The following is a 24,903-nucleotide window of genomic DNA, read 5'->3' on the forward strand; positions in this document are numbered from 1 at the left end:
AGTTATAATAATATGTTAACTTTCTATTCTTACAAAGAGCAGGAACAATGTCATGTGCTAACATTACAAAGTCAACAAGTCATAACTTATAAAAACAATATAAAAATGTTAACACCTTTGTAAACATGAGGCATCTGCTCATTCATCCACCCAACAAATCCCTAAATTAGACAGCTACTCTGTTTGTCATATACTGATTTGTGGTAAGCAGACAATGACATAACTTGGACAAGGTGCTTTGAGCACAATCTCTGAATTAGCAGGACAAAAATGGCGCATCCCAGTTTCATTGGCCATACAGACTGGCAAACAGACTTACTTCATCTGCCAAATCCCTAAATTAACACCTTTTTGGTGAGAAAGCTCAATTTGGAACACATCACACCAACACCACAGCTGGCATTCAAGGGTAAAATTAATTACTTCAGATACATGTGCTTCCTCTCAAAGTGGCAGACTTATTTGCATTGAGGAACATTCAGCAGAAGTAATCGATGCACACACAAAATACGGCCACCCAATGACCCCGGCCCCGTCTCAAAGTCCCTCCCCATCCCCAAAGCCCTGACGGCTCAGCCATGCATGGAGGAACAAACACAGGTAGCGAGAGCAAATCAGACTGCAACAAAACACAGAAACATGAATGGGAAGCATTACAATGACGGGCTGGATGCAGGACAATGGGCCCGCCATTAAACAAACGGCAAATCCCAGGATGGGCTGTGGGAGTATGATACAGATTACAGGCACCTAGTCCCTGCTTGGGGAACAGGGGAGAGGGAGAAAAAAGGACACAATATTGCAATCTGACAGCTGACGTCTTCATATAAATGTATGAATTTACATTCCAATTAGAGGAAATTTACATCTTAATCACAGCGAGCAGTGTGTCGGTCCCTCGGTTAGTGTGTTGCTACGGTAATGAGGTGGGATGCTGCTGTGCTCTCTCATCCAGACAGTGATCTGTCAGCAGACGACACCTCCCTGTTATGAGGGAGCTGCACCCTTAAATGTAACCGCCACCACAATCCAGTAATATTCGCTGAAATCTGTCTTAAATACCAACAAGGTGTGAGCTGCCACCCGAGCATAATGTGCCAAATATGGAGTTTGAAAAACATCAAACACATCTTAAATACAGTGCACTGAACCAGGAGTGTCTTTAACTGTCACTCAAGTGACAAGCTTTCAGTACTCTGTGGCATTCCATTTCAAATTTCCATACTAATAATGGGTATATTATCTTTAATGGTTTGACTTTGTTTTATGGCATTTGAAATGGATGGTGAAGCCATCTGTGGAATTACTCAAACATACAGTATTATGTCATCAGATCACATGCTTTGGCTCTAATGAAAGCAATGTGAACAGGTGAGATGGAACAATTGCGAATATATAGTCAATATCATTTCGGTCATCTTTTACATGAATGTAAATCACAGCATCCAGCACACACAAAAACCCAAGGAAATGACACTATGAGTTCTCAAACAGCATGCATAACTTCGTAATGAGGGGGGGAAAGCCAGCCTGCAAAAACAGTAGTGGGGAAGCAGTCAAATCCTCTTTTAAAAAAAGGACTTTCTTGAGGACTCTTCTTGTGGTTTCATTTAATTAGCAGGCAAGCGCCACTGGGTTGAGGTTGCAGATTCAACTTCTGCACAACTTCTGATGTCAAATTTAGCAAGATCAGAAAAGGGTTGATTAAATTAAACTCCAAAATTTTCTGAAAATGCTTTAATCCAGTGAAATCATGTACAGGAACGCTGACTGCTGACAATGCAGTCAGGGAGCACAGATTAGCTACCACCAAATAGAAGACCACATAAATCAGTTTAACACAGTCCTTTGCCAGCTTCACGGTTGACTTTAATACAAGGAAGTACGAACAAAAAAATTGGAGGGAAATGAGGCATGGCTTCTTTATCACCTACCTCGTAGCCAATCAGACCCCTCCTGCCAGAGACATTGCTCTAATGGCTGATATCTATGGAAGCAGCCTATTACTGAATACTGCCTGTAATTAAGACAAGTCAGATTACACCGAGCCAGTGCATCTCCTCTGATATGTAGGCTGCCATTAAGGTCTGAATTGGTAATGCACTTGTCCGCCGCATTCAAAAAAGGAAAAAGGCGCATGTGGAAGGGGGGAAAAAAATCGACTGTAAAATATTGCGTGTCTACGGTAAGTGCTGAACGCATCCTCAAACATTACATGGGGTGATATGTGGGGCGTGGCTGGGATTTCACTTTAGCCTGCAGGCTGTTTAAAAAGGATGCCAGTAAGCCGCACACAACCCCTTTGGGTTGCAGATTGATTCCCACAGCAGTGCTACTTTGCCTGAGCACTTTTGTCCAGGCATCCAAATGAGATCGTCTCATCTTTTTGGGGGGATGTGTGAGTCTGTGTGTGTAAGTGAAATGAGGTTCGGCGGTTGAGTTTAGCTTGAATGTTCGCCATGATTACAACTTCTTAAAACAGGCAGCAGCTTATAAGGTGCCAGGTCGACTTTGTGTCTGGAAGTAAATGAGGTGAAACGAGTGAATGCGAACGCTGTTAAGTTGGAAGCAAGGTCATGAATGTAGAAAGACGACAATCTTAAAAAGCTGACTATGATTAAAAAGAGGACTAGAGTACGGAAGCCTCCCACAAAAGAAACAGTGAATGAGAGGGACACAGAAGGAGGGACAGCGAGTGAGTATGAGAAGGAAAAGCACTTCTTTTTCTACACAGAGTGACGCTGCTAACACTCCTTCTACTCGAATATTCACCACTACACTTGCTTTGATGCACTATTCCTCACTCATCCGAGCATGCAAACCCTCCTCTCGACACACACACTCTTCATCATAAAATTTCCCTGGCTGTTAATATCTGTGCAAGTCTCCATGCCTCCACACACACAAACACATACTAAGATGTCAAAAAATTCACTGTACTGATTTTGATTATAATTTTGCATTGCATACCTGCCTCCTTACAAGTCCTCTGTTGATTCAGAAAGCTCAAACGATGACTTTGTTTTTAAGAATATGCATTAAAGGAGACTGTGGACTTTGATGTTTATACAGATAAGGACATCGTGTATGATCTTTCCCCTTGTTGAAGGGAACAAGGTATTACTCACATGACTAAATGAAGTCACTGAGTAGGTGAAAAATTTATTATTTATTACAAAGTCCAAAAAATATTGGCAATTATATCTTAGTGTACAAACAATCAAAAAGAAAAAAAACCTTTTGGAATTTCCAATTAAATTGAGGCGCTTGAGTTTCTTGCTTTTAATCTAAAAAGTTTCATTACAAGTACTGAAACACAGTTTTCATGAAAACTAAATCAGTATTTTAAAAACTGTATAGTCCACGTACACATAAATCTAATGAAAGACTAAATTTAAGCACACCAATATATATATATACACTCACACCCATTCGCAGAGGGTGATAAAGCAAGTGTACGGTACATGACACCCCCATTCAAATATTCTGTGTAAGTGAGCATACAACATCAGACCATCAGATCACTTCACTCTCCAAACATGAAGCCTTTAATAGATGTGGAACTTCAGGCCCTGGATCTTTTCACACCACTGAGTCGCAACTCACACAGAAGAACAGCAGGCACAGGATGGCAGTGCAAAAAGAACACAAAAAAAACCCTAATAATAATAATAAATAAATAAAACAATGAAGCAAATTCCAGACAGAAAAAAAATAAAAAAAACATATATATATATGTGTATACTTGTGGCACAGGAATCAAGCAGAAGTGTATTACATTCGATTAGATTCAGACAAATGTTTGCAGACTTGACAGAAAACACACTTGTCTGAAGAGGGGAGAAAAGATTCATAAGAATCCTCAGACTAACATATGGAGTAACCTTTGTGGCCTTCCGGGACTTAGGGGTGGTGGTATGGTTACGCGGGGGGGTCTAACGCTCCAAGGACTGTAGGCACGCTAGGGAGAGGTGAGCTGTCACCCCCCATTATGATCACTGCCTGTACCCATAAAGGGGGAGGGCTAGGAAGAGAGCAGGCAAAAAAAGAAAAGAAAAAAAAAACTGGTTCCTCTCTAACCGCCATCTAGAGCCATCCCTGGGCCTCAGAACCCTCGGACTACAACTGCCTCCTGGGAAACACTTGCACGCAAGTCCTTCTCATCCCTGGCTAGCGGTGGGGCATAATGTGTGCATGTGGGCAAAAGGAGGGGTTTGTGTGTGCTTAGTTGGGCTGTGTAAGCAGAATGTATGGATTTTGCGTAACAAAAGGAGACAACTGTGCATGTTTTCATAATTGGTTCAGAGTAAGAGAATACACTGTTATTCAGTTTGCCAAAAAACAAAGATGCAGAGAAATATAGTGCATTATGAAGCAACTCTCTTTCACTAAATGTAAACAGTAATTCAAGGGCTCAGTGTAATAAGAGTCCCAGTAGAAACACATTTGATAATCAGTAACTGACATAATTCGTATTTCTTAAAATATCTGGGATGCAGTGCAGGAAAATAAAACTGAAGCACAAATAAAACAAACAGAATGTTCATGTTTATTATGCAGTTCATAAAATAGTGCAATATTATGTGCTAGTGGACAAGTAGCTTGCCTCAGATTTGACCTTTTGCTGCCTTTTGTGTAAGTTTGGGTGAGCGCTGCTTCTGTGCATTCTGTTCCCCAGATCCCACTCCTAACACCCCTGTCACTCATCATCACTCATCATTGTTAGGGACAAAAGGAAAGTTTGGTTAAGCCACACACTGGAGTGCTCTCCCACCCAGTGTCCACCCCCCACCCTCACACGTTCATGTATGTGTGTTAACACACATACAATCACACACACAGACCCGCACAGATTTCATTTTTATTTTTACACAATAAATACAAAACCTCTGAGTCACACATGCTGTCTAACTCACAAATAGGGTCGCAAACTTTTCAGTGAAGCATCATCACCTTGCCCTCTAACTTTTCTTTTGAACTGCAAGCTGTCCTTCGAATGGCCCTCTGACTCATCTACTGTGTATAATTAAAGTCTATTCAGGGCTCTATACATGCCCTAACTATCCTCCATCATCTGACTGAGCCTTTCAATGGCCACCTGTGAACTCTGAAGGACAGGGACACTTGCCCTCGTAAAATTCATGAGCACCACTACATTCAGCAGCCGGCTAACTTCACTCAATGGCCAACACCACTTTAAACAACTCTGTGTTGACTGTTGGGTGAATCCTTTTTAAATGCAACCATATTCACAGTAGCAAGGGTTAAGTAGCTCCCATGATTAGCTGAAACAAATGCCTGTATAGTGTGCTGGGGAAGGAAAAAGAAAGAGGATCAAGAGATCCAGTTTGTTTTTGTCATTGAGGGATTGCAGACAGTGAAAGTAATTAGAAAAAAAGGCTAAGTGTCCAACTGATCTGGTATTTCTAAGCCTACTACTTTGTGATGCAAACAAATTAATGAGTAAATGATGTAAGCACATTCTTTATGTCCAGAATCTAGAAATGATGGATTTCTAATACCAAGACTGTCCTTAGTTTCATGTTGTAGTAAGAATGGGAAAACGAGCTTTTAAAAAATTTTGACGTTCGAAGAACAACATGATTACATGTGACAATAAAAGTGATTTGATTTGATTTGATTTGATTAAGGGACCAAGTTTCTGCTACTGTATTACTATAGTTATTGCACAATAGCACAGATATATAAGGCTGACTGCAAATCTTTGAGATTTCACCTGACTGAACAATATGGAATCTTAACACAAGGCCACGTCACTACCATTAGTAATGATGTTTTGAGAAAATTTTAGCGGCAAAATGAGATGTGTGACCAAAAAGAAGCCAGAAAATGGGTGAAGAATGACATCTTCAATGTAAAATACATTTTTAATTCATCATTTGTTATCACTGAATGGCATAAATGCGCAAACTTTTTGCTTGTCAAACTATTTCACAGGAAGACTAAACTGTTAACAAACTTCAAATTACCTGAAAATTAAAGTGAGTCTCTGGGTTTTCAAATGTATTAATATTAAAACAGCATAGCACTACATCGGCACTGAGTGGACACATACACACACTCCTCCTCCTGACCCCCCAGGACACTGAGCAGTGAGAGTGTGGGAAAGTTATTTTTAGGACCCATGCAGACTGCCTTCCTGAGTTTGATGCTCCTGCTCCGGATCAACATTCCACCTTTGAACCACACCGACCATAGAGCCGTTTGTGCTCATGATGGCAATTTTAACGTTCTCTGCGGACCAACAGCAGGAAGGACACCATTTCATTTAAAATGAGAAAGCCACTGCCTTTTGCGTTTTTTTGTCCAATGATAATCATGGCAACAGTCTTTCTGTGCAAGTTTAGAAAGAATATGTTTTGAATGCAGAATATCTGTAATATTAAGTGTTTATATCTGGATTAATGTGTTTGAAAGTTCTGAAAGTACAAATTACCAAAATGTACCTCTTTTCAATTTTACATGCAAATTTTAAAACATACCCATTGCAGTTATTTATTCAGAGGTCTCTGAAATTGACCACTGAACATTTTTCTATGCTGCTGGATGCATGTTTGTTTGGGGGTGGGGGGGGTTGTTGTATATTTTTAAATCAGGATTGTGCCTGACTATGAGGAAAAGGAATATCAGAATTTACAGTGGCACACTTGACACTTTTGCAAAGACTTTTTAAGACTTGCACGGAAAGTGCAGAAACCTAAGGCAAAATTAGACACAGTCTTTAAAAAGATAGGAAATAACAAAAAATAAATAAAAATGAAGAAGCCAAATATACAGTGAGACTTAGTTTATAAGCACCAGAGGGCCTATAGTTCTCCAGTCACTACCATTATGTTAATATGAGCCCTTTTTGAACAGGCTTACAATTACCCTATAGTGCCACAAGACCCCATGGATGCAGGGTGGCATACACGTTATAGCCTTTTTCTCTTTCTCTAATGGGAGCTGAAGACAACTAGGGCTACTTTAATCAGGTCTGAGTCCAATGTGGCCAGTCTAGTCTGATGGGGGCTGAGTGGTCCATGGACCATGTTAAGGGTTCACTGCTCACTGATGAAACAGCTTCACTTCCAGGATGAGTTCAGGCAGACCACACTCTTACTCAATCTGGCAGGAGGAGCACATATGCCCTGTTTTGTTTTGCTTTAATACTGTCTGTTTGAAAGAAAAGTTTCGGCGTTTTGTTGATATGGTATGGAGGGCAGCACATTTGGCTGCCCCAAATATTCTCGCACTGAGCTTTGACTTGGCTACAACAAACACAACTGCTACTGCTTTTTCTCCCTAGGTGCTGGACAATGAAAAAAAAGCTCATTTGGACTGTTTTAACCAGTGTCCTTAGTGATTTCCTGAACCTTGACCTTGCTTGCACAAGCACATCTTTAATACCTTGGCTACAATGACTTCACAGCAGACCACATATAGCACTACAGGGAGTAATATTTCCACTCCCACACATAAAACTCTGCTGATTTGTTGTGGCATTAGTGGAGTGGATTTGGTTGTAGGTTTGTGCTTGTCTTAATTAACACAGTTATCAAAGGTCGCTATTTAATAAATACATAAACTTGTGCAGACAACCTGAATCGCACGGGTGTCAAGTGCACCCAAAAACAAACAACCCCCCACACCTCTTAAGAAAAAAAAACACTTGCACATTTTTGCAATCCACACACACCCAAGACTCAGCACAGCAAAGTTATGAGCTAGGCTTTTCAAAGACACATGCACATTTGCAGAATAGATAAAAACTCTGCTAAATAATAGATAACAATCTGATGTATGTTGAGAATATTGTTCAGCTGAGGGGTGCGATGGCGTGCCACTGACTGGCCTGCACCAAATTGTCTCTCTCGTTTTCATACACGCACAAACCATAAGCACACCTCATTCCCGAATGCAACAGAGGTTGATGTGCACCAAGGGAGGAAGTATAAATAATTCAACTGAAATATTATTCCAAGGGTACCATTCCCATCTGATTGTGATTCCCAAGCCACATGTGGGAATCACAAGCAGGTGTATGGAGTTTTCAGTGCCATTAATATGTTCAGGAAATCCTGTAAGGCCACTGTTTCAGATTTCTTTTCTTAGCCGACAAACTGTCATTATGATCTGCTATTGGAAGTAAATATTAAATGACTGGGTTCAGCTCTTTCTCCATTTCTGTTCTTCTCAGCATTGGCTTTTCTCTGATCTTTAACACTGGGCTTTATTGGAGACTTGGGGAGTCTTATATACGATTAGGCATCGAATACAAACAACCATATAAACAAATGTAAAAACAAGGCCCTGGAGCTTGTTCTCTGTCGAATTCATTATGTATTTTACAATTCTTTCTTTCCGTCCCTTTTAGACGGTTTGGTGCCTCTGAGGAAAAGCCCTCATTTTAATTAGACCTGACCTGAGAATCACTTAACTGCTCCTCTCCGCTCATGCCTTCCCCCTCCTCTCCAAGTCTTCGCTCTGTTCCTCACATAGGTCCATTAACACCCTTCCCTTGGCACCCACAGGCTTCAACAGGGGGCAGACGCAGGCGTTGTCTTAAAGACGTTTTGAGGACATGCCAAGAAACATTAACCTTCTCTATACACCTCCCTCGGACTCTTTCAGTTTGTCTTCCCGTTCTTCTCAAGTCTTATTTTTTTCATCACTATCATTATCCTCTTAATATTATTTTCTGCTATCTTGTGGCTTTCCTCCAACGCACGTAAAAATTAACTACTCACGTTCATGTCATGTGGGATGGAAGGTTTTTGAACAACTTGAGAAGTTTTTGGGAGAGAGGAGTTGGTAGTGTGAGAGGTAAATATATAATATAGTGTAAAAAAAAAGTTCAAGTATGGTAGACTCTGCATTTTTAATAGCATTTATATATGGAGATTTAAATAATAGAAAAATCTAATCAAAAACAGATTTAGCACAGTTCTAACAAGCTTGAAAGGCAATATTTGGTAAGACCACATCCATCAACGCAGCTTGAATTCTCTTAGACAAGCTTTCTTGTAATTTCTTTAAGTAGTCTTCAGGAATTGTTCTTCGGGCTTCTTGAAGGACATTCAAAACTTCCATTTGGACAACCTCCAACACCAGTGGCTGAAGGGCAGTCCCAAACATAACCAAGCCTCCACCATGTTTTACAAACAGCTGTAGACACTCCATGTTCTACCTCTATCCTGAACTCCTTTACACATAATGACCACAGAAGTCTTTGCTGTATTTTTTGCCATTTCTCAAGGACACGACTTTCAGATACTGCTCGACTGCTGCAGATTTTTTTTTTTTTTTTGGGGGGGGGGGGGGGGGGGGTGGCTGCTAGCTCTATTGTTGTCCACTTGTCCAGTTTCCCCAGATTTTTTAAAGGCACACTGTACACCATGCAGAGATATGTCATTTTCAGCTACTAGCTCTTAGAACTTCACCTTGTTGGTGAAAAAATATCATTTCATAAGTGTCAAATGATTTTATCTTTGAAATTTTTTGTTGATTCAGCTAAAAAAATGGAAACAAATGAAATGTTGACAGGCTGCTAGTAACAATGTGACAAAAGATACAATTTAAAATTAGTTCTTTGACAAGTTGTCTGTCATGCAAATGACTTGTCAGAGCAACAGACATCTCCACATAGCACCTCTAATAGAGGACTAATTTGAGATAAATCCTTGTCTTATGGCGTATTTGATCCCGTGACCTACCTCTGGCACCCCAGTAACCCACGGGCACACTGCCTGTCAGTTTAAAGGGTCAAACAAAGGTAAAGGGAATGTAATTGCGTACTATCTACATTCTTCAGGGCTTCATCCTTAAAGCATCTTCCCTTGTGAAACCACTGACAGAAGCCTGTGTAGCTGAGTGACTGGGAAAATTCTCACACACATTGCGTGTTTTCAGAAAGTGTCTAACAATTAAGGCGTGTCCGCATTTCCCAATACATATTTGCTTGTGCCATTGCATGAATGTCAATATCTGTATGTGTGTGAGAGCAAGTATTGTTTGTGTATGTCTCTCTGAGTATGTGTTAATCTCTTAAACACCTAACACTCCTCTACCTGCTCAGACAGGGCCACGGGTTAATTCTGGCTTCAGGCGTCGTGGCTAATAACTGCTCATCAACCGCAGCTTGAACTCTGAGAAACATCATGAGCTATCGTGGTGACCTTAAAAAAAGAACCAACAGAATACCAATTGAGGAATGGGGGAATTTATTTGCTAAAACCAAAACCCACCATTTAAAAAATATATTCAAAACTAATAAATACAAGATCACTTCCATATAAATAATGCCTGCACTCTGTGAGCTGGCAAACAAACACTTTCCGCGTTCCAGAAATGTTAGGGGATATAAACATGAGTCAAACAGCAGTTAAGAAATTAGTTACCAGGATAAATCTATGTGTGGCTGGGGAGACATGCAGCTGCCTGACCGAGCTGGTGAGAAGGTAGCACTGTCAATCATCTGTCACTTTCCACCACAGCATTGCAAATTAATCCAGATAGATGATAAATAGTAAGCTGCTGCATTCAGTGCTTTTCATATATGGAAAATGAGTCAACAGTTGAAAAAGGTACATAGCAACATGGATCTGTTGAAGACTGAGCAGTAGAGAAAATGTTGTATTACGTGGCCCCAGGCAGAAGAGTTGTAGCATGAGTAAATGAGGTGATTAGCAGGGATGGTGTGGGCTGTCACACGTCAGACGCCGGGCTTAAAATCCAGTCACCATCTTATGTGTCAATCAGCAGCCCACCGAGGCAGTTAACCAATAGGTCAAACACAGTATACACTACTGAGCAATGTATGTGTGAGATGCACACCAGTAGACATATATACCCATACTCTGCAACAGTGAAGGAAGAGCATGTGCATTCATACCTTTGTGACATTTCTAACTCAGATGATATACAAATTAATGACAGCGAATCACAATGCCAGAGAACACAACACAAAGCACATAATAGGGCATTACAATGACTAATATGTGTTTTGGCTGATTTGATGCATGACTGGTGATACGATGTTCTCTGGAAAATTCCCTAACATATAGCAATGTCTCATAGGACTGTGATTGACATTTTATATTAAGTACGATCTTGTGTCAACAAGTGCATCCATTTTACAATCCTTAAAAAAAATCATAGGTGGATATTGCAGAAGATTTAAGCATATGTTATAAAGACAGCGCAAGAGTATGACTCCCACTCAGCAAAACACTTCAATAAAGCTCCTTAAACAAGAAAGGCAGACAAAGCTTGGTCTTAACAATGTGCTGCTGGAATATATGACAGGGGATCCAGGCCCCACAGTGCTACTGGGATTCTCTAGGCCTCTGAACTCCTGGCCTGCCCAATACAGAGCCTAATTAAAAGACCATTGAGGATAACTACCTTGACTTTTACAAACCTAATAAATCACTGGAGTGGTATGTTGGGGAAATCAGAGAAAGGAGGAGGGATTGGGTCAGACAGAAGAAAGGGTTGGAAGGGCAGTTAAGGCGGGCAAAAAAAATGAGAAAGGATTGACCATAAGATGGAGGGAAGTTTGGGGGTGGCACAGGCATTTCTCTCCTCCCCTACAAATCCTGGCTGAAACAATAGGACTCACTAAGAGCCATGGACCAGAGGTTGTGATAAGGTAATGATAATGTAATGAGGACCAATCATGAGGCTGAGCTAAGAGGAGGGCCCCTTAATTTCTCTCTGGAGTGGCAGCTCAGTGACAGACTGATTGCTCTGCCTGAGAGTGATCGTGCAAAAGAGAAAGAGTATGATAAATCATACATCAAAATGAATGAAGAAAGAGGAAGCCCATACAATCACCTAGGTACACACTGCAAAATAAAGTGCATTCCAATAAAACATTTCCACTAGAAATTCTACTTAATTTCTATTATTGATGCCACAGTGGTTGTTGGTATAGGTGGTGTATTGCACTTCATTACATCATTTTGCTCTCTTGTGTATATAATATACTGGATAAAATGTTAGAAACATTCACTAATACTCTAATTAATTTTAAGTCATACATGCAAATGCACTAATGGGTCTTTAGATGTCACACTGGAATTTCAAGCTATCTTACATATTAAGGTAATGTTGCTCCTTATTAGAGTAAGCACGTAATCTGAGAGCTTTTCTTTCTGTTGGCAAACCCTGTTTGTTGCTGTTGCCTCATTCTTGTGGCTGAAAAACAAAAGTACTGACTGCTAAACTAATGCAGGGCCACATCCTTGGATCAGAGTCATGGCTGGTAACAAATTAATGCAATCCCAACATAAAAACATAGAAAACTACATAATTAACTGTCATAAGCAGCATAAGCAGTATTGTGTATTTATGATTATAGATGGATTTTTCTCACTTTGTTGCCTCTTGGCATTACACTCAAATAACTGTGGTAGCAACAGAGTGTAATCAATAGCTTCTCCTTTGATTTTGTCACCCAATAGCAGACAAAAGTAAACAAAGGTTGGCAGAGCTTCGCCTACGTGAGAGAGTTCTCATCTGCACAAAGCAAATGTAATCTTTCTTAATAAATAATTACTTTGTATCGACATCGCTTTTGGTTTTAGGTTAATGGCTACACAGCAAGTTACAAATAAAATACACCAGGGAGGTAAAATCAGAGCAACTAAAAAATCCAAACATTTTTTAAAAAAGAAAGAAAAACAAAAAAATCTGATGAGATATCAGATTATATAGGGTTCAGGGTGTAACCCTTGGAATACTGTCTTTTTAATGAATAGATCCTGGTTATGCTGAGTACCTTTGACAACATACCTCAATACTGAACTGTTTTCTCTTGAGCTTAAAAGCCAGGTCCTTGTGGTCAGGGAGTTGGCTCGCCAGACAGTTCAGGTGAGGTACTTGGCGTACGTGTAGCAGGCCTGTGAAAGGAAGAGGGAGCAGATTAAACCTGAAATACTACGTAAAGCAAGAGCTTCCTTTACTTCTTCCTGCCTTACTACTTCATTTATTACAGAGCATGTGTATTTTATCTGACTGTGCCAACAAAAAACCCCAGTGTGTTTCACACACGTGCCATTTTTTAATAAAAGCATAAAATTTACTGAGTTACTACCAACTACCACTAAGAAATTAACATTCATTATTATGCTCAATACCCCTATTTTGGAAGAATGCTGTTCCCCTGCACCTCTTAAGGTAACATTTTAGTATGTAGTAGAGATGGACCGATCCGATATTACGTATCGGTCCGATACTGACGTAAATTACTGGATCGGATATCGGAGAGAAATAAAAAATATAATCCGATCCATTAAATATCAAAAAAAGCACCTCATAAAACTTGCGACACGGCGTAACTCGGCTCATAACCGTAGCACGTCGGAGCAGTGTGCTCACGTGATAGAGCGGCTGTGTGTATTTGTAGCCTCGCTACCAAACCGGCATTTCATCTCCGAGGAAGTTATCCCAGAGAGAAGTAAAGCAAGTGTGTAAGTTCATCTCTGAATGTTTGTAAAGCATTCCCACGTTAAGCTTAACAACCGATATATGGAGCGACTGCCTCTTCTCTCTCCCTCCCTCTCCTGCCGCTACTTCAATCATGAAACTGATCAGTGATCAGCTGATCGGCTTTTCTGTCGCGAGTCCGTCTCTCTTCTTTGTTTTTGGCCCACTTCGCACCAGAAAGAGGAAACCAGCGGCTGAACAACAGCAGCACGTTTAAGCTTGATAAGCTGTTGTTAGAATTTATTTAATATTACTTTCTACACCAGGATCCTTTTCTACGTAGCTGACGGCTGGTAACTGTGCAGGGGCGGGTCTAGCAAAGTTTAGCCAGGGGGGCCGATAGGGCATGAACAGGGAAAAGGGGGCACAAAGAAATACTTTTCTTTCTTATTCTCATTTAAAATGTCTAGCTTTCAATAAATAATTATCTGAATCTTACACCCAAAGTTTTAATCTGATGTAAAATGTATAGAAGTCCATTACTGTATATAGTAACTATTAAGTCTAATATACCCTAGTAAGCTATACTACTTTTTCCTTTGGGAAGGTACCATCTGTGCAGTCTGCAGTTCTGTTGAAGAAAGATGTTGAATCTATTTAATTATTCTTGAAAAATAATTTAATTCTGTGCTTTTTTTTTCACACTGCATCAAATTAATGTTGATTACGTCGATTAAGCATCATGGGGTGGAGGGTGGGGGGTGGTTCCCTATTTTTTTTTGCTGGGAGTTTGCAACCCTATTAGTTAGGTTGCTTAATATTTCTGCTAAGTACTCTTTAAAATACCAGAATAGGGAGGATGGAGTAGGTTTAAGTTTATTAGATTGATCAGTGTTGCTGAACTATGAAATATTTTGGGTGCAGTGTATTTTTTACACACAGGTATAACAGAATAGCTTTAGTGTTGTTGTTTATTTAAACTTGAGTATGAACTTATACAAAATGCAGCAAGATATTAAAAAAACAGCTTTATTGATTAAAAAACACACTATATCGGATTCATATCGGTATCGGCAGATATCCAAATTTATGATATCGGTATCGGTATCGGACATAAAAAAGTGGTATCGTGCCATCTCTAGTATGTAGGCAGTAGCTGTATGAGAAGAGCTAATAAAAAATTGCTAGTGTCCCCACGCTGACCTTAGCGAATGTTCACTGATGTTAAGTTTGATAAACCCATTCGTAAAGTCTTCATGTCTTTACTGATTAGTATTTTTGTAACAGATTATATTTTTGAATGTTTCAAAGTTTTGCAATGGCTTTCATTGGTCTAACTGATCATTATAAGGTGAAGGATTTTTTTTTAAAGTTTGGGGGTTTGTTTTGAAAATTTGCATCTGTACAAGAGGATTAAATTTAAGGCACAAATTAATTGTAAAATTACTAACAACTAAATCTGCAACAGAATATACTGAGTAAATGTCAGTGGCAGACTGAAATGAAGAAGTACTTTGTTCACATATCTGCAAGTTAGACTTTTCCTATGATTTGGAGTATGAGCGAATGAAAATTTGCCAACTTACACTGGGACATACTAGAACAATAAGGACACAAGACAAAAACGCAAGCTACGGATTCTTACAAAGTTTTGGTGGATTTTTCCCCCCCATTCTTAGTCCTCAATTCATTCACCCCAGTTTTCTTAAAACTGGTTACATACTGTAGAAGTAGAGAGGTATAAATAAGTGTGAGAGAGAAAAGGAGTGATCGAGGGAGTAATGGAGAAAGGAAGACAGACATAAAAAGTGGGGGATGGTGGGTTCTCTCCTCTGTGCACTTGGGTGATTTCCCCTTGCCTGATTTGCAGTGACAGGCTTCCCAGCATGCTTTGAGCAGCCCTCAACTGCTGCCGCAAACACGCACGCGCATCCGCACGCACACTCTCACACTCGTACCAGATGCGTTTGCACTCATGAACACACATCAAAACAATTGTACATGTAAATGTATTTCATAACCCAACCAGAGATTCTCTGGCTGGTTGAACAGGGCAAACATATATTTGAACAAGGTGTGCAAACAATATTAACTGCAAATTAAAAAGAACATTCTGTTTTGTTTTTGCAAAACAAAATCATTAAAAAAAATTATACATCCTCACACTCATGTTGCATGAGCTTAAAAGCCACCTGCCCTCACAATGCAGAGGAATGTGATCACTGCTGTGATGTGTGATCTAAATAAAACATGCTGTTGGATGAAAACAAAATCTGCCATTGAATGTTTTCAATCTCATCCCTTCATCTGTCACAACTAGAGCCGTCTAACACGAGGGGGGGTGGAGGGGGGGTGAGAGGAAAAGCGCAAGAGTGAGTGGGAGAGTTCGAGAGGCACTGCTAAAAATACCCAACTCGCTTAAACTGACCTTTATGCGTGGAGGGTGTGATAGAGTGACAGAAAAGAGGAAAACATGCTGGAGAAAGAGGGAAAGATGAAACTGTACAGAAAAAGTGATGGTGAGGACGAGGAACGCAAACACAAACTACGGTGCCTGCCCTCCCTTCGTGTTTCCTTATTTCTTTCTCTCCAAGTGTCCCTTAACAGTGTCCTTTCCCCTACTGAAAGCCTTGCCCTCCATTTATTAACAGAGCATGCTGGCCACGGAGACATTGACCGAGGGATAGAGCGATAGAGGCAGAGAGGAAGAGAGAGTGATGGTGAGAATATCGATTCCCCAGTGTTGGTCTGCTCTGCTCCAGAGCCTCAGGGGTATGGGACTGGGGATGAGAGTGGGCGAGGCGAGAGGGAGAGAGGCTCTGCTGGAGGGGGGAGGCAGGGATGGAGGGTGGGGGCGGTGGGTGCGAGGGAGAGGGGGTACAGCGTGGCAGCTGAATCCCCCCCGGCCTGTCTACTGAGGAGCACGTCTGATTGAGCAGCAGCACACTAACGCGCACTGACAGTCTGGCCTGCAAGGGGGCTGCCCTGCCTCCATCCACAGCCCAGCCTCAGCCTTAATGCACTGCCTGTATGTATGTGTGTGTATTTGATGGAAAAGAGACAGAAAGATAAGCGTGTGTGTTCTTACCATGGTAGTCTTTGTAGAGAGGGTTGGTCTCTCTCTCAGAGCCTTTGAATGATTCCAAGGCTATGGCATTGTCACATAGCCTGGTAATGTTGCCCATTAGAGCCCGGTCCTGTAGGACAGAGAGAGACCAAGATTGAGGGAGGGAGGGAGGGAGGGGGAAAGAGACACAGAACATTAACAGGTAATTAAAAGCCTCCTGACGGGCCATCAGAGTTTCAATTAAATTAGGTCATCATTTCCTGTGACCAGGTCATTTCTGCCCATGGCTTATGTGAATGTGATGAGGGATAGAAGGGAATGTAGTGATGGGGCAAACAAAAGGAGATAAACCTTAAGTCATAGATTTAAAAAAAAAAAAAGAGAGAGAGAGAAAAGCATGGGAAAATGTGCCACACTGTAAATATTTTATTTCATCAAATGTTTCACGAAAAAGCTTATAGCTGGATAGCTGGTGCACAAACTTAAACCTGCACCCAGCAGGGGAGGACTGGGGAGAAGTTTGAGAAGTAACATAGGCTTGGAGTGGATAGCTCCCCCTACTGGTTTGCTCAGTGACTTGACAATAAAGTGGACAAATTAGGGCTGAATACAGTAGAGAAAAAGAATGAGGAAGGAATATACAAAAGGGTGGAGGCAGAGGGTAAAGGAGTGAAAGGGAGGGAGAGAGAGGGACATTGGGACATAGGGGGAGAGGGAGTCCTGCATTATTAATCCCTTTGCCTCCTGAATCATTCACATCCTTCTCTCTGTGTTGGCTGCCACCGCCTAATGCAGTTTTCATGCCTTCATGTCTTTTCCCCACTCTTTCTTCTTCCTTTTCATTTTTGTCCTACTTTTAAAGTATGCATATCCTACCAGTCAGTACCACCAGCACTTACAGAGAATCTGAAGTCACTCGTGCAGCAATTACAGCCAATTCGAGAGTTTCGATACGCATTATTCAACACATTATTAAAAACACTAATGGCACAATATGACTCAGTATCTGAGCCATAGCCCATGAAAAACTTTATCTGTACAAATCTGTTTAGAGGATTATAACTCTTCTGTGTGCACATAAATAGATTCCTTATCAAGGAGTGATTTATTTCAAACTTTCCACATACAGCAGCTCAGTTTAATAGCAACAGGGCAGAATGAGGTCAGTAAAACACGTACATGCGCCTCAGCTCCTTGAGTTTTTGAAGCAATAAAAGAAATGCTCCCTTCTGCTGAATATAATTCTTTATATGCTATTTATAATTAATAAAGGGCTGTAACAAGACTCGTTTGAGTCCTGTAATTAAACTCTATGCTAGCTCAATAAATTCAGATTACGTCAGTGCAAATCCCCTGAAACCCTCAGCTTCAGCTGATGACCACTGTCTGACAGGTCACAGAGAGGGCCCAATGTTCACTTTATGCTGCAACATTACAGCTATTGTTGTTTTCATTTGGCTGTTTGACTCAATGGCATACAACTAATGCCACTGGGTATACATGTCATCAACTATTAGACTGCAGAAATAGCAAGTGAACAATCTTATTAATATAATCCCAAATCAGTCTGAGTGAGTTAAAGATGACTTTCTGATGATCAAAAGTTGAACAAAATAAAAATATGAAATATTCTCTTGAAGATATGCAATGAAATAAAGTCAGTAACAGGAGTTATTTTGCAATTGAAAAAACTGCTCTGCTCTTCGGAATTACAAGAATAGGCAAGTGTTATATTCATAGGTAAGACTGCAGCTTATATAAATGGTGTAGAGGCTATGTGGACATCTTTCTGGACGAGCTGCAATATTTACGTCAATCAGGACAACGCTTTAGTCTGAGCACCAGGTGAGTATGGATGAGAGTATAGATGCATTATGGGGAAGACTGTGAACTTTACATTTGTGTGTGGGATGGGTGTGGTAGCAGGACCAAGTAAGATTGAGGGGAACCGGGCTAAGACAAGCTTAATTAATATTTCAGATGGATTGTAGCACTGGGCTGCTGTGAGTAGGCTTTCAGTGAGTTGTTCAGCTTCCCAAGCTGCTCAATAATGGATTGAGTATTGTAGGCTAGCATCGGTGGGCTAGCTGGCCAAGACAATAGAGCCTTGGCCAGGTAGCCCATTGCTACTAGTCTAGACAGTTTTCCAAAGGCCATACCTTCTCCATTATAACTATTTAAGAAATGCTCTGGCACAAAGAAACTCTTCTACCATGTCAAACTAATTTCTGTTATCAGTTTGAAGTGAGTAGGTTTTACACACCGCTGCCTTCAAATGATTAATCACTTTACTGAGTGAATGAAATTCACATTAATTGTATAACTATATTATATAACTAATAATAAGGTCACATAGCCCTAATTACCTCCATGTTGGCTTAGTTACTGAACACCTGATTCAGTCCAAAATCTCCTTCTCTCCTGTTCTTCCCCAACTCATTCACTTCTCTCCCCAGGGTGGAGGAGGGGGAGGGGACAGATTAAGGGTTTGGAAGCTTGGCCAGAGTGGGACAGGGGGACCGCTCCCACCACAGCTGACATCTGCTAGTTAGCCACTCTACCTTTTTTTGACTAGGCCAAGGCCGCTGTGCAGTGAGCACATATAGGCCTGGAGCCAGAGCAAGTTATGACAACACAGCTGTTCTGTAAGTTACTGACCTATATCTTTGTATAAAAGGCTCCGAAATAACAGCGTTTTCATGCTCTTGTGATTGAGTGAGCGAGTAAGAAAGTAGGGTGTTACAGTAAAAGAGTGGACAGGTTGAAACATTTTGGTAGAAAGTCTCAGATGGCTTTTCTGGTGAGTGTGCTTCTGTGGTTGACTGTCTGGGGGAGGGCTGTGGTTTGCCATATGCCTCAGCAGATGACTCCATCTTCACACTGAGAGGCCAGACTGGACACAGGCGCATGCACGTGGACTCCCCCCAATTGCCTAACCACACCACCCACCTCCTCCCAAGATTTACACTTACAACTCGCAACTGCAAGGACTAATATTAGTAAGACAATAAAATGCATACACCGGCTCACACTCTGCTTAAAACTCTAATTTTAAAAACAGCACCATAAACCCCCTCACAGATTCAAAGGCCTTTAAAATAAGTATGCAACTGACTGTGTTTGCTGCAAAAGCATGGCTTCCAGGAAGAGGCCCCTCTTAGGCCTGAGTCATACCAAGGTGACACTGAACTACAGGGTCAGGAGGATGACACAGTACAAAAGACTGCATACTATGCACTCAACTAATAAAAAAGACATAATCAAATCAAGTTTAGATTTGATTATGGAGGAAAGAGACACAAGAATAAATGTTTTTGCATGTAATAAAACTACCAACAAACCTCTTTCAAAAAGAGATTCTCAACCATGTTTAATTGTTTACACGTGTCAACCAGTGTTTTACCTGAATAAGATGAGAAGGAACAGTAACTACTGCAACTGACAGTGATGACCTCAGTAAGGCACGCAGTCCATAAAGAAAGGTAGTCAAGGCGTGGCTGTGCATGGGGTCGTCATGGCAACTCAGGTCATCATTCCATAAAGCTGAACCAAGAGAGTGAAGCCCAACACGCAAGATATTACGAGACATGGACTATAAGATAAGATAAAACAAAAACAAAAGAGAAAAAAAAACAGGGTCAGAAATACAGAAAATATTCAAGAAAGAGTCATGCAAATGTGTTTTATTTTACAGTACAGTCGAATGCAATAACACTGCTTCTGAACATTATCTGAGAACCGCTTTTAAATGATTTCAGTAAGCTGCTGTGGCCTTGGGTAGTATTCCCAAACTTTGGAAGAGAGCGAATGGACAGTCTGCTTACCAGCACAGACGATCGGAACACAGTGCCCAAACGTGACTGGACACAACTGCCCAATCACAGAAGCCATCTGACACACGCACAATGGACCTGTCAGACAGGCTTCCAATATGGCCGCCACCCAGAAACTCCAGCACATTCTTGGCACCACAGCGATGCGCTGCAGCCAAGGGGGCCTGGGTAAGGGTGGAGTGCCTTCCCTTGAAACCCCCCCACCTCACTACAAGAGATCAACGGTAACCCACTCTCATGGGCAAAGAAAAAAAGTGGCCAAACAGTGGTGGGATATATATATCACTGAAACTGAAAGAATGGAGGAGCCTGTCCAAAGTGTGAGAGTTTTTTAGCCTTTAGTACAATTGCCTTTTATTTGGGGTTTCGTAAGGGTGGCTCCTAATTACTGAGGTGAGAGCCAAAAGTGATTAACAAAGCCCTGGCCTAAAATCTGCTCACTTTTTGCTTTTTTCCCCCCAGTCTCTTCTCTTCTTTATCCCTCCCCCTCTATTATCTCAACCCTCCCGAAATCTCCTCTGCCCCACTCCCTCCTGCTTCCTCTCATGACAACATGACCTAAGCTTCATTTGGGTCTGGAGCAGAATCACAGGGATCTTAGAAAAATAAACCCCATTGTTTCTGGGAGATTTTTTTATAGTCAACTCATAGATTTCCAAACGACTCTTTTGACTTTTCCAATGTTATTCACCACCAGTGCTTCGTTTCTATACCTTACTATGCTTAAATATGAGTTTTATGTGCGCTTCCCTTAAGTCACTTTCTTTGTTGAGCAGTCTCTTCAATCACAGGTTTTGTGGGACACAGAATTAGAAATTTATTTCTATGTGCAGCCCAGCAGGGGGGAGCTGTGGTAACATCAGTGTTGCTGTGGCAACATTAGCAGGCGAGGCCAAACTTAACTCCTATAGTTAAGCCTATAGAAAAATCAGGGAACAATGCCAATAAGGTCCAGCCAGAAGCCAGCCATATAGACTACAACAAGCCTGGAACCCCGACCTAATCAGCCAGTGTTTGTGGAGGCTCACACAACTCACACAACTCAACGGAATCCACCAAAAACATGCCCAGGGAGATTAATCAACATTGTAATTTGTTATTTACAACTTATATTAAATCATCACAATATTAGCAGTCCCCCAAAGGCAGATAAACAAATCAACATAAAGATGCATACACACTATCATCCATACTGGCCTTTTTTCTGTGTGTGCCCATGTCGCCCTGTGCTAGTCTGCATTCCTGGACTGTGCCAACTGCACATCGGGCGGCCACACTGCTTTAATGATGTCAGCAGTTAATCTGGTGTGTGATTGACAGCGCTTGGGGAGGGAAAGTGGGGGGTAGGGGAGGTAAATCTTGTGCGTGAGTGACAGGGGGGGAGAGGTGGCTCCAGGTGACAAGCAGAGGGGTCACAGAATGTAGGTGAATAAGGCGTGCACATATGTGTGTGTTCATACATGCACATGCACGCACTGGATCACAAATAATAGAGTTTACATGCTTTTGTGTATGAACACTACTTATTAAGTATTGTTTTAAATTGACATGCTTGTTTTAATAAACAAGCATGGAAAGTGAGGTAGATAAGGCCACAAATGCTTCTGGCACTCTGAAGAGGACTGGTGATTATTCAGAAGATTTATGTCAAAGATAAGACACACAGCTGGGAACACACAGGTGAGGTCAACCTGAGCAGGTGAGAAAGAGGTAAACAGGCTCAAGCAGTGGTTCAAATGTGACAAAAAAGCTTGGGGTCACAGATGCAGATCTAGTATCTCCCTCTGTGCTACTCCAGTGCTTGTAACAAACATTTATATGAACAATAGCTTGTAATTAAAAGTGAGCTTAAGACGTGGTATTTGTAACCTGGTACAGTTTCAGAGTTCAGCATCGTTGCCATACACTGAACATAAACAATAATGCACACGAAACATGGTTTAGGTTATATCACAGAGATTTGGATCACCCAGCACTGATAAGTGTTTCTTTGAACATTTTAAAGCCTGCAACTGGTTGAATGAGCAGAAAGGAGCAAATTTAAAACTGAAGGATCGGTCACCTGAAGTGGATCATATTTTTATTCAATTGTTTTGTTTACAGTTTTAGCCAAAAAAGTAAACCCATAGAGTTACATCTTGCTATGTGTATTAGATGTTTTTGTTGAAGGGATGGGCTGCAATAATTGAAAATACAAACTGTAATTGCAAAATCATCCATTTTCAGACTCTCAAATGAAACAGATACAAAACAGATATAATACTGGTTCTTACCATGGGGGTAGACAAATCAAAGCCTTCTCTGTGAATGACCTCTTGAAGAGACTTCAGCAATGCAGAGTAAGACTCAATCATGCGACTGGAGAGAGCACAGGGTAGGGCAGAAAGAATGGGAACAGTGAAGCAGACACCCAGAAAGAGAACACAAAAGGGTTATTTAATATATGTAAATTGTCACTGAGACTATTTTGATAAAACTGGGCCAAGCCTATCACCACAGTAGTTTAATCGTCTATGACTGCAGCATGTTCTTCCTGACTGTGCTTTTCTGTGGCCACTGAAGCAGACAGATGATCCATATCAAGAGATCCAATTAATTTATTTGGTTGATTAAATTACAACATGACTGGTTCTCTGTCAGCTCCCTGAGGATCTGATTGTGCCGAGACAGACAGATAGACAGATGAGACGCGCATATGCACAAACATACGCACAGCAAAGATGATATGTGAGAAGGAGAGGAGAATTAATGGGCTGATATCTAAAATTAACAGGGAACAGCATTTTGGGTTTAATCAGGGGTAAGATGTGCACCACTGTCAAAGGGCATACAGTGTTATCAGAGCAACATTTAGCAACAATCAAGGGACTTCCGTGTGTCTATAGGATGGCCGACAGGAATGTTAACCCCATCTTTTAACACAAGACCCTCCACTTAAGAACGCCCCACCATTGTAATGACCACTCTGTGGTAACTCACACTGGGCTGCTATGTCAGTTGTCAATTCGACCTGCAGGCTACAAAAGCTGATACACATAGATTGGTCACACGCCAATAGCCATGTATAAAGAACAGTAATACACACTCGTGTTGATTACACTTGGCCAAGTATATCCATGTACTCTATTTCAGTTATTCAACACAACAATGGTGCCTCCTGACCCCGCTGTGGCTAATGATAGAGCTGGCTTGGTGAAAGAGGGACACCTACCCTCCACGGCCTCTCTGCCCATGCCCCAGCTCTGAGGTAGGGGGCTGTGATGGTGTGACATGTAGTTGAGGAGGTTGCTACTGGTTGGCAGCCATTGTGAGAGGCAGCATTGTGTTTTAGCTACCCCTACTGAGCAGCCCTCATTCAGGTACCAAAAAGGTCTAGGTGCTTAGCTACGGGGGCTAGTGCGTCAGCTAATTAGGATCATGCACAGGGAAGCTTCTTTATCTCAGCGTTCCTATTTCAGCAAGGGAAGAAAAGAGGAGAGAACGGGGATGCTTGGTCTTAAACAACAGGATCTGTATCACCTAGAGAGCAATTTGTGCCAATTATGCCTTCAAGTGAAACGGAGCAATTTAACAGCTAGGGTATCAACATGGGGCTTTGGACACGTGCAAGGGGGAGTAGCCTGCTTAGGAGTTTGTGTGGTACATGTGCGTGTGCAATGCACTGTGTATGTGAGCACATGCATGTGTGTTAATACCGGGGCGGGCTTGGGGCACAATGCTGCAGTGCAGGTGTAGTTTCCCGCTGTCAAAATGCCTGTGAGATCTATAACCCATTCAGACACTACAACAGCACCACTATGTCAGGCTTACTCAGATTCATCAGTGGACAAGATTTTTTTTCTTTTATGTTTTTCCCATTAGGCAATGCTGAGTTATAACAGCTAGTGGTGTCCACTTTACCATCCACACTTTTGAAAGTGAATGTTAACAAAATTCAGTGTATTGGGACAGTTGCTCTGCTAAAGAGTCTGTTTGCTGACATAAAAGAAGAGTGATACCATAAAGCCTCCTCCACATCCTCTGTGCTCCAGATTGCTATATTTACCCTGTGTGTGTGTGAGTGTGCCTTCGTGTGCGCTTGTGTGTTCAGCAACACTCTTTGAGTAAAGAGCCTGCATGACCTCTGAACCCTGAGTACACTCAATGCAGGAGAAATCAAACAGACGCTGAGCAAACAAGGCTCTTATTTGAATAGACATACGCAACCTTTCCAAGAGCCTGAATGACTTAGGCCAGTGGCACGCTGCTCAGAACAGAAGACAAACCAGCCAGATTTTAATGAATTTGCATCAGTATATTTTTGAATGTGGACATTTGACTCAAAAGTACAAAACAATGTGGATACTTTTGAGCAGGTATGCAAAAAGCAGAAAACAGCGATTTCCGCCTTAAAGATATGACATATGACTTTTTCATATTTTGAAGCAAATCAATGAAAAGCATAAACTCTTAATGCAAAATTTAGCAAGATGCATGCTTGCTTTGCTGCTATAACTAATAAAAACACATATAAACTTGACTGATTTGGGGAATAACAGAAAAATTAGGAAATGTTCCAATAATCATGTTTCA

General features: G+C 41.2%; 1 protein-coding gene across 1 annotated transcript in view; it reads right to left on the minus strand.

Annotated features, from left to right (window-relative positions):
- elp4 (elongator acetyltransferase complex subunit 4) overlaps positions 1 to 24,903 on the minus strand; it is a 56,524-nt gene that overhangs the window by 18,901 nt on the left and 12,720 nt on the right. Inside the window, exons 6-9 of the mRNA XM_063500824.1 lie at positions 22,605 to 22,689; positions 19,902 to 20,090; positions 16,520 to 16,628; positions 12,799 to 12,905 (exon numbers count right to left, since the gene is read on the minus strand). Of these exons, the coding sequence (XP_063356894.1) occupies positions 12,799 to 12,905; positions 16,520 to 16,628; positions 19,902 to 20,090; positions 22,605 to 22,689 (490 nt within the window). The remainder of the gene's footprint in view (positions 1 to 12,798; positions 12,906 to 16,519; positions 16,629 to 19,901; positions 20,091 to 22,604; positions 22,690 to 24,903) is intronic.

The sequence above is a fragment of the Pelmatolapia mariae genome, linkage group LG1, assembly GCF_036321145.2.
Source record: "Pelmatolapia mariae isolate MD_Pm_ZW linkage group LG1, Pm_UMD_F_2, whole genome shotgun sequence".
NCBI lineage: Eukaryota > Metazoa > Chordata > Actinopteri > Cichliformes > Cichlidae > Pelmatolapia > Pelmatolapia mariae.